This window comes from Rhinopithecus roxellana, chromosome 12 (assembly GCF_007565055.1).
Source record: "Rhinopithecus roxellana isolate Shanxi Qingling chromosome 12, ASM756505v1, whole genome shotgun sequence".
Classification (NCBI taxonomy): domain Eukaryota; kingdom Metazoa; phylum Chordata; class Mammalia; order Primates; family Cercopithecidae; genus Rhinopithecus; species Rhinopithecus roxellana.
Genome location: NC_044560.1, coordinates 46,425,958 through 46,436,941, shown reverse-complemented (window position 1 = coordinate 46,436,941; position 10,984 = coordinate 46,425,958). Strand labels below are relative to the sequence as shown.

At 39.1% G+C, this 10,984-nt stretch overlaps 1 protein-coding gene across 3 annotated transcripts in view; it reads right to left on the bottom strand.

Moving 5' to 3' along the window:
• Window positions 1-832: 832 nt before the first annotated feature.
• DOCK7 (dedicator of cytokinesis 7) overlaps window positions 833-10,984 on the bottom strand; it is a 233,854-nt gene continuing 223,702 nt past the window's right edge. For 2 of the 3 annotated variants that reach the window (XM_010370685.2, XM_010370687.2), the window contains 2 exons: window positions 3,649-3,816; window positions 833-1,564 (listed from right to left, as the gene is read on the bottom strand). In XM_010370685.2, coding sequence (XP_010368987.1) covers window positions 1,522-1,564; window positions 3,649-3,816 — 211 coding nt within the window. In that variant the 3' untranslated portion in view covers window positions 833-1,521. The remainder of the gene's footprint in view (window positions 1,565-3,648; window positions 3,817-10,984) is intronic. The other variant, XM_030912971.1, reaches the window with a different exon arrangement.

Below are 10,984 nucleotides of genomic sequence, written 5' to 3'. Positions count from 1 at the left end.
CATATTGGCCAGGCTGTTCTCAAACTCCTGGCCTCATGATCTGCCCGCCCCTGCCTCCCAGAGGGCTGGGATTATAGGTAGGCCTGAGCCACTGCGCCAAGCCAATCTGGAGATGAAGTCTCACTGCCGTCTAGGCTAGAGTGCAGTGGCTTGATCTCCGCTCACTGCAACCTCTGCCGCCTGGGTTCAAGTGATTCTCCTGCCTCAGCCTCCCAAGTAGCTGGGATTACAGGCTCCTGCCACCGTGCCTGGCTAATTTTTGTATTTTTAGTAGAGACTGGGTTTCACCATCTTGGTCAGGCTGGTCTTGAACTCCTGACCTCGTGATCCACCCACCTCGGCCTCCAAAAGTGTTGGGATTACAGGTGTGAGCCACTGGGCCTGGATCTGGTCAGTTCTTAAGTGATTCATGTAACTGGTCAGTAGAAGAAAAGGATTATAAATGATGCCATTTTGTAAGCTGCACTACTACCCAAAAAACATTGTTCTAAACTGTTGTGGAAATCATTACTATGCATTGTTTTGGAAAAACTTGCCAAGAAATTAAAAATGTTACTTCTCAAATTTTTTTTCTGTATGACTTTTTCATATAATTTTAGATGAATTAAAGCACCTAATATTACTTTTATAAGCTTCTAAACTCTACAAGTGTTAGAAAATATGTGATTTCTCTCAAACCCCAGCTGTGTTACCTTCATGGTACTACAAGATAGCTTTAAGCAGATTCTAATTTACTGGTTTACATCGTCAAAAACTGATGGCTGGCTTTAATTTGAAACAGAGGAATCATTCATTTTAGTTGCCAAGAATCATGAAGTTCATACTACTATCATTGGTATAATAAGATTTAATCGTAAAGTCAAGCTGTTGTCACTGGTATTAGTTATCCCAGTATTTAAATTATTTTACACAAAGGTTTTACTAAGTAAAGTTCTGTAGTTCTAAATTCCTTTTTTGGGAATGTAAATGGAAAATAACTTTGAAACAGTTACCAAACTCAAATTTGGGGCTATCTATGATTTTTATTTTGCTAGGTTTGGAACTAGTTCTTGAGTCAACCCTTTAGTTGTTCTCTGCAGTTGTCAATAAATAAAAATTTTGAAGTCCCACTCAGTAAAACTAGTGTAAACATTCACATATTTAATAGTACCTTTAAAATAAGCATTACTACATTTAAAATGGTTCCAAAATGAATCTATAAATGGTAATATAAATTAAAAAATACGAACTTAAAGTAAATACATTTAACGTTAGCTATGGTATAAATAATGGTAAATGTATAGTGTACCTTTGAGTCATTAAAATGTCTTAAAAGACAACAGCTTGTTACCAGAACATTAAGAAACCATAGCCATGATTCTCAAGCGTTAACAATCTACATGTGATATTTTCTTGGCCACTGCATTCTTCAATGAATAATAATTTCCAGAATTCCATTCCATGTTGTTTTCCAATAGATCTTTTCAAACTCGATGTTGAATACATGGCTCTTTGCAGATGAACAAAACAAGTGCATTCAGTTTAGAGATCCATTTTGCGAAGGCTCATTCGACTGAAGGAATCTCTGGGGAAAAAAGTGAGAGGACATAGTTACAAGAAAACAATTTTTGCATATACCTTTCAAATGTCTTACATGCTTTTTTCTGCCAGTTACCTCAAAGTTTTGCCACCATTTCTTGCTAACTTCCAAGTTGGATACTCATCCTACATACTCTGCCTTACATATTTTGGCTTACAGATTTAGCTATAGAGTGTATTACAGTCACCACTTACTGGTCTTTTGTATTCTTTTGTCCAGTTGATGCTGCAGATATTGTAATAAACAAGACAAGGACTTAAGGGATAATGGGAGAGATTTCAGGAAAAGATTTGGGGTTTTTACATGGCAAAAGGCAGGTGTTTATTAAATTTTAAGTCTCAAACCAGCTGTTCTCAAACTTTGTCTCAGGTCCTTTTTACACTCTTCAAAATTATTGAGAACCCAGGAATCTTTTATGTGGGCTATATATGGATGTTTATCATATTAGAAATTAAAACTAAGAACATCTTAAGTTATTATTAAAATAACCCATTACATGTATACTATAAATAGCATTGCTTATTAATGATTTGCAAGAAGCTTTAGAAGAGTGGTACTCATGTAAGAGTGTGGCTTAATGCCTATGGTCTCACATCTGCCTCTATAGTCAATCTTTTCCAATGTCACATCTCAATCTGTAGAAATCTCCACTGTACCCTCACAAGAGAATAAGTGAGAAAAGGCTAATATTTGGCATTAATATGAAATTAGTTTTGACTTAGGGAAATTCCTGAAAGGGTCTTAGGGACTCCCCTCTCATGGGTCCAGGATCCCTACTGCAAATATTCCTGATTTTGTAAACCAGCAAAATTAAAAATTCAAACGCTAAAGAAAAATTTAAAACTTAAATTCTAATAAAGAGTGAAGGGAAAAATACTCTTGGAATACTCTTAACATATTTTCTATTATCAGTTGGTTTCTTTTGCTTATCCTTCCAGCCATTAAGGTTAAGCCATGAGGCTTAATATCTCCAGGAAAGGAAAAGGCCAAGTACAAAGATCAATCACACTGGCTTCAAATCTCAAAGCTTACTTTGAAGGGAAACAGCAGTCTTGAAAGCTAGATACTGTTCATCAAGAAAAAGTTTTTTTCTAAATTCCACAAAACTGCCTACAAATATTAAGAACTAAAGCTTGGAGGATTGGCCAAAAAGTAGATCACAGAGGAAGGCAAAACTCGGATATTGTAAGGCAAAGTTTTGGTCAGGAAGAATACAGTCTTTCCATGGAAAGGAATTTCCATGGAGATCTGAAGGAACTGAGATGAGGATTAGGCCTATCTCAGGGACCCAGCACCCTGGCTCTCTGGGATCTCTGACCTGGTGGGCTTAAGACTGGGAGAGGGGGAGTGGAAGCAGCAAGAAGGAAAAACTTCCAAAAAGACTGAAGGGGAAACCAAAAGTGGAGAAGACTAGTATGTTTCCCATTGGTAATTTTGAGAGGAAACCATCTTCAATACTTGTATGTAAATTTGACTTCACAATGCAAGAAAGTTTGCAGTTGTGTCCTTTCCAGAATTCCGGTGCTATAAAATGAAATGTCAGGCACTGTCCTAGGAACTTCACATCTGTAATGTCATTTAATCTCCACAATAGCCTCTTTAAGTTCTGTCTCATTATACAGAGAAGAAATCTAAAAAAATTATCTGCTTAAATAACAACTAGGATTTAGTTGTAGAAAAATCCAAGTTAATGACAGGACTTCGTGTGGTGTCCCGGTTAATATGAGTACCAACTTTTTGATTCTCAAGTTATTTACCTTGTAGAATGATTGTAGATGATACAGGTTGAATATCCCTAATCCAAAATTCTGAAATGTTCCAATATCAGAAACTTTTTAAGCACTGACATGATGCTCAAAGGAAATGCTCACTGGAGCATTTCAGATTTTTGGATTAGGGATACTCAACCAGTAAGTGTAACACGAATATTCCAAAATCTGAAACCGCAAACACTTCTGGTCCCAAGCTTTTTGGATAACAGATGCTCAAGCTGTAAAAAGACTTATACTAGTTGAACATGTTAGGTTTCAGAGGAAAGAATATCTAAAACCACTTAAAAATAAGCATACCTGTGGCAGGTGACAGGCAATACTGCCTTGTATAACTGAGGGATCTTTCTGTTGATCAGTGGCTGTAGGGCCTCTTTAAGGCGATGATAATTTCTCTCCAGTTCCCTTTGATACTCCTTTTGATCTGGCCCAATTAAGCTCTTATTTTTTCTTAAGGCATCTTCACACCTAGGAAAAACAGGATGTTATCAAGAAATTACTTCTGGCATAGTTTGTGTGTTTAATGCCATACACATACACATATATATGTGGGCTTAATGACACACAACATACATATGTGGGCCTAATACACACACACACACACACACACACACACACACACAAAATATAGGCCAGGCATGGTGGCTCGCGGCTGTAATCCCAGCACTTTGGGAGGTCAAGGCAGGAGGACCACTTAAGCCCAGGAGTTCTGAGACCAACCTGGACAACATGGCAAAACCTCGCCTCTACAAAAAAATGCAAAACTTAGCCAGGCATGGTAGTGCACTCTTGTAGTCCCAGCTATTTATGAGGCTGAGGTGGGAGGACGCTTGAGCCCAGGAAGTGGAGAGTACAGTGAGCTGAGATTGTACCACTGCACTCCAGCCTGGGCAACAGAGTGGGACTCTCTCAAACTGTGTGTGTGTGTGTGTGTGTGTGTGTGTGTGTGTGTGTGTGTGTGTGTGCGTGCGCGCGCGCGCGCTGAGATTGTACCACTGCACTCCAGCCTGGGCAACATAGTGGGACTGTCTCAAACGTGTGTGAGTGTGCCAAGATTGCACAACTGCACTCCAGCCTGGGCAACAGAGTGGGACTGTCTCAAACAAACGTGTGTGTGTGTGTGTGTGTGTATTTGCCATGATGAGGACATTTAGTTTTTTAGCTGAATGTTAAATAATCATCTTTTGTTTTAGGTTTAAGGCAGGGAACAGATAATCAACTGAGTTCTTTTAAAATCTATTAAACATTTACTTCCAGTATCATTAAATTGAAAATTATCTGAAGGCATTTTTTTCACACCACCACTTGACTAGAAGCTCTTTCAGGGATGTAATCATCCTCATTTATGTGGCACCAATGTCATCTGGCACAGTGCTTTGCCTGTGTTCAAATATTTCTTAACTGAATAGATTTTTTTTTTTTTTTGAGATGGAGTCTCACTCTGTAGCCCAGGCTGCAGTACAGTGGCACGATCTTGGCTCACTGCAACCTCTGCCTCCCGGGTTCAAGTGATTCTCCTACCTCAACCTCCTGAGTAACAGGGATTACAGGCACCCGTCACCACACCTGGCTAATGTTCCTTATTTTTAGTGGAAACAGGGTTTCATCATCTTAGCCAAGGTGGTCTCAACTCCTGACCTCATGATCCACCTGCCTTGGCCTCCCTAAGTGCTAGGATTACAGGTGTGAGCCACCGTGCCCGGCCAAATGAATAGATTTTGATGACAGTCCTTTATCCAAGTTATTCAAATATTTGAGAGAAGTATCTGGACCCTGACAATGAAGGAAAGGATATTTACAAATAATATATTTCTATATATTTGTGGAATGCAACTAAAGTGATGCTTAGTATAAGCCTCAAATGCTTATATTAGAAGTCTAAAACTGAAGAGCTAAGCAACTTAAAGTATTAGGAAGGAAATAAAATTTTAAAATATATTAGAGTATCAAAAATTGCAAAAGTTGGTTCTTTGAAAAAACTTAAAAAAAAAAAAAAAAACAGTCTAAGCTCTGGCAAGATTAAATGAAAAAGGTCAAATATCCCCTAACAGAAATTTAAAATGTAACATAAAGTTAAATACAGCAGAAGTTTTAAAAGGCACAGAGAATATAATGTACTTTTTTTTTTTTTTTTTTTTTTTTGAGACAAGAGTGGCTGCTCTGTCACCCAGGCTGAAGTGCAGTAGCATGATCTCTGCTCACTCCAACTTCTGCCTCCTGGGTTCAAGTGATTCTTGTACTTAGCCACCTGAGTAGCTGGGACAACAGGCTCATGTCACCACACCCAGCTAGTTTTTGTATATTTAGTAGAGACGGATTTTCTCCATCTTGGCCAAGCAGGTCTTGAACTTCTGGCCTCAAGTGATCTGCCTACCTCAGCCATCAAAAGTGTTGGAATTACAGGCAGTGAGCCGCCACGGCCAGCCAATAAACTGTACAATTTAATACAAAAAAAGCCCCCTGAATTTATATTAATTGATATTAATAGATTAATGTAGATTTTTTGCTAAATTATTAATAATCTGTTAATCTAGATTAATATTTTAGCAAAACACAATGAAGCAAATGTCAACAATCTTAAAATAAATTGAAACAACTGTCACAAATCTATCTACAAAGAAAACACTAAATTCTACTAAACATTCTAGGGACCAATAACCCGAATGTAACAACATTATTCCAGAGTATATAAAAAAACGATTCCAGAGTATAGGGGAAAAGAACTATTCTTGAGGGGAGTTCCCAACTCATATTTCAAGGCTGGGATACCAAAACCTACGGGAGACTATAAGAAAAACACTGTAATCCAACCTCACCTATAAAAATAATTGCAGAACTTCCAAACAAAACGCAGTTGGCCCTCCCTATCTGTGGGTTCTGCATGCATGAATTAGACCAACCATGGATTGAAATAATAATTTTAAAAAACTGTGTTGAACATGTACAGACTTTTATCTTGTCATTATTTCCTAAACAATACAGTATTAACTATTTACATTATATATTAGGTATTTTAAGTAGTCTAAAAATGATTTAAAGTATACAGGAGGATGTACATAGGTTATATACAAATACACCATTTTATATAACATATTAAGCTCGTCTTCGAATTTGGTATCCACAGAAGGCATACTACTGGACAATTTTAGTTGGAAACTTGTGCCAGTGTATTGAACACACACCCCCCCAATTATTTTTATTTTTATTTATTTATTTATTTATTTGAGATGGAGTCTTGCTCTGTCACCCCGGCTGGAGTGCAGTGGCGTGATCTCGGCCCCGGGTTCACGCCATTCTCCTGCCTCAGCCTCCCCAGCAGGTGGGACTACAGGCGCATGCTGCCACACCTGGCTAATTTTTTTGTATTTTTAGTAGAGACAGGGTTTCACCGTGTTAGCCAGGATGGTCCTTGATCTCCTGACCTCGTGATCTGCCTGCCTCGGCCTCCCAAAGTGCTGGCATTACAGACGTGAATTTTTTTTGAGACACGGTCTTGCTCTTTTGCCCAGGCTGAAGTGCAGTGGCGCAATCTCAGCTCACTGCAGCTTTGATCTCCTGGGCTCAAGGGATCCTCCCACCTTAGCCTCCTAGTTAGCTGAGACTACAGACATGCACCATCATGCCCAGCTAATTTCTGTAGTTTGAGCAGAGATAGGGTTTTGTCATGTTGCCCAGGCTGGTCTCAAACTTCTGAGCTCAAGCGATCTGCCTGCCTCAGCCTCCCAAAGTGCTGGGATTTATAGGCATAAGGTATCACACTGACCACGTTTTTTAATCCCTGGAATAAAAGAAAAGTTGGGTTATAAAATCACTAAGTTTTTAGATTAAAAGATTAAAGGAGATGCAGAATAAAAGCACTTGATAACAAACTTGTAAAACCTGTCATATTAAAAACTCTGCATAACTACAAATAGGTGGGTAGTCCTTTAACCTAATTAAAAATCTACAAAAAACCTGTAGCAAACACTCAGTGAAAACCCTTTTAGAGAAGGAACAAGAAAATGATGTCCTCTCTATTCCTAGTCAACACAGTACTGGACGTCCTAATTATCATTATAAGACAAGAAAAAGATTCTACGGATAAATTATTAGAATTAATAAATCTGGTAAAATTCTCATGTAAAAGTAATATATAAAGTCTGGTAAAATTCTCATGTAAAAGTAATATATAAAGTCAACGCAGCTGGTCTCTCACTCCTGGGCACAGAGGCTCACACCTGCAATCCCAGCACTTTGGCAGGCTGAGACCAGAGGACTGTTGGAGCCCAGGAGTGAGAGACCAGCCTGGGCAACATAGTGAGACCCTGTCACTACAAAGTAGTGGAAATCCCAACACCTTGGGAGGCTGAGGTGGGCAGATCACCTGAGGTCAGGAGTTTGAGACCAGCCTGACCAAGATGGAGAAACTGCATCTCTACTAAAAATACAAAATTGGCCAGGAGTGGTGGCACATGCCTGTAATCCCAGCTACTTGGAAGGCTGAGGTAGAATTGCTTGAACCTGGGAGGTGGAGGTTGCTGTGAGCTGAGATCGCGCCATTGCACTCCAGCCTGGGCAACAAGAGCAAAATTCGTCTCAAAAAAAAAAAAAAAAATTAATAAAATAATAAAAGCATTACATACTAAAGAATAAATTTTAAAATGTACAAGACCTCTACACAAAAAATTTAAATAGTATTAAGAAAACACTTAAAAGACCTAAGTAAATGGAAGAATATACCATATTCATGGACTGATGTCAATTCTCTTCCAACTGATCTATAAATTCAGGTTATTTTGTGGGTGTATGGAATGACAAATTGATTCCAAAATTTAAAATTTATATAAAAATGAAAACAGCCAAAAACAGTCCTTCAACAAAACAAGGTTGAGAGCCCTGCTACATGGCAAAGCTTATTATAAAGTGGCAGTAGTTGCCATAGAGAGCATGACATTAGCTGAAAGAGAGATAAATAGACTACTGTAGGAGAATAAAGATCCCATAAAAATATGCACATAAACATGGGTGCTTAATTTATAATAGTGATGACACCGCAAACCAGAAAGAAAGAAATGTGTAATAGTGATGACACTGCAAACCAGATTTCACCACAAACCTGTGAAAGTCTGCTTTTTAAATACATGGTTATGAGTCAACTGGATATCCTTAAGGGGGAGAAAAAAACCTAAACCATATCTCATAACATATTCAACAAATGGCACTGAGATCATTATCTGTTATCAGTATGGACAAAAATCAAACTGATCCTTACCTTGAACCACACACAAAAATCAATTGCAAATGGATTTTTTTTTTTTTTTTTAAGAGAGAGAGTCTCACTATGTAGACTTGAACTTCTGGCCTCAAGCCATCATTTTACTTCGGCCTCCTGTGTAGCTGGGACTACAGGCACTCACCACAGCACCCGGCTCTTGCAGGCACATCTTTTTTAAAGTAAAAAAAGCTTTTTTTTTTTTTTTTTTTTGCCTCTCCCACTCTTTGTTTAACATATACTGATAAAGGAAAAGATTGAATCATTTAACTACATTCAATTTAAGAACTTATGTTTGTAGGAGAAAAATGACAAGTCTCAAATTCAGAGGAGATATTTGTGATATTAACAAATGATAAAGCATCCAGAACACACAAATACCCTTAGAAATCAGTAAGGAAAAGAATCCAATAGGAAAATGGCAAAAGACTTGAATATATAACTTTACAGAGGAGGGAAGAGAAATGGCTAACAGACACATGAACAGATATTCAACCTCTTTGGTAATCAGGGAAATGCAAATTTAATCCACGACTACCTATCATTTCACATCCACTAGTTGGTAAAAGTTACAATGTTAGATAATATCAAGTATTGGTGAGGATATATAGTAATAGGAAATCAAATGCTACTAATGGGAATGTAAATTTGGTTTACACACTTTTGAAAAAATTGTGGCATCGTCTGATTGAGGATGAACCTATGAACCAACAACATTATTCTTTTTTTTTTTTTTTTTCTGAGACGGAGTCTCGCTCTGTCACCCAGGCTGGAGTGCAGTGGCCGGATCTCAGCTCACTGCAAGCTCCGCCTCCCGGGTTGACGCCATTCTCCTGCCTCAGCCTCCCGAGTAACTGGGACTACAGGCGCCCGCCACCTCGCCCGGCTAGCTTTTTTTTTTTTTTTTGTATTTTTTTTTTTAGTAGAGACGGGGTTTCACCGTGTTAGCCAGGATGGTCTCGATCTCCTGACCTCGTGATCCGCCCGTCTCGGCCTCCCAAAGTGCTGGGATTACAGGCTTGAGCCACTGCGCCCAGCCCAACAACATTATTCTTTTTTTTTTTTTTTGAGACGGAGTCTTGCTCTGTCACCCGGGCTGGAGTGCAGTGGCCGGATCTCAGCTCACTGCAAGCTCCGCCTCCCGGGTTTACGCCATTCTCCTGCCTCAGCCTCCCGAGTAGCTGGGACTACAGGCACCCGCCACCTCGCCCGGCTAGATTTTTGTATTTTTTTTTAGTAGAGAGGGGGTTTCACCGTGTTCGCCAGGATGGTCTCGGCCTCCCAAAGTGCTGGGATTACAGGCTTGAGCCACCGCGCCCGGCTCAACATTATTCTTAATTTTAAGCTCTAGAAAATCTCTTGTACATGTACGTCCAGAAATAGGAGGGATATTTGAGTAGCACTCTTTGTAACTAAAAACAAAACAGGAAACAACCAAAATATCCATCAACAGAAGAATGCATAAATCATGGCATATTCATAAAATGGAATATGTAAAATAAATTAAAGCAACATTTACTATAGATATATCTCACAAACACTGAAAACAGCAAGTCACAAAACATTGTATACACTGTTAAAGTTAAAAAAATGCAAAACAAAATATGTTATTTAGGGAACCATTTATGATAGAACTATAAAGACAAGAAAGGAAATGATAAATATGAAATTCAGGATACTGGTTACTCCTGAAGGAACGGAGGGAAATGGTATCAGAGAAATATACATAGGGAGGGGATCTCAAAGTCATGGTCATATTTGTGTTTTTTTTTTTTTTTTTTTCAGACAGAGTCTTGCTCTTCGCCCAGGCTGGAGTGCTGGAGTGCAGTGGCGCGATCTCGGCTCACTGCAAGCTCTGCCTCCCAGGTTCACGCCATTCTCCTGTCTCAGCCTCCCGAGTAGCTGGGACTACAGGCGCCTGCCACTATGCTCGGCTAAGTTTTTCTATTTTTAGTAGAGATGGGGTTTCACCATGCTAGCCAGGATGGTCTCGATCTCCTGACCTCGTGATTCGCCCTCGTCGGCCTCCCAGAGTGCTGGGATTACAGGCATGAGCCACCGTGCCTGGCCCATACTTGGTTTCTTAGGCTGGGTGGTAGACACATGACTTTTTTCTTTCTATTCTTTAATAGCAAATGTTATAAATATTATTTTCAATCTATTCAAGATTTAATGAAAAACGTTTTAAAAAACAAAACTCCAAAACAAAAAGTAAACATATGGAAAAGTGCTTACTGTTTTTAGTAATAAAAGCAATTTTTTTTTTTTAGCTGGAGTCTCACTCTGTCACCCAGTCTGGAGTACAGTGGTGTGATCTCGGCACACTGCAATCTCTGCCTCCCGGGTCCAAGGGAGTCTCCTGCCTCAGCCTCCCAAGTAGCTAGG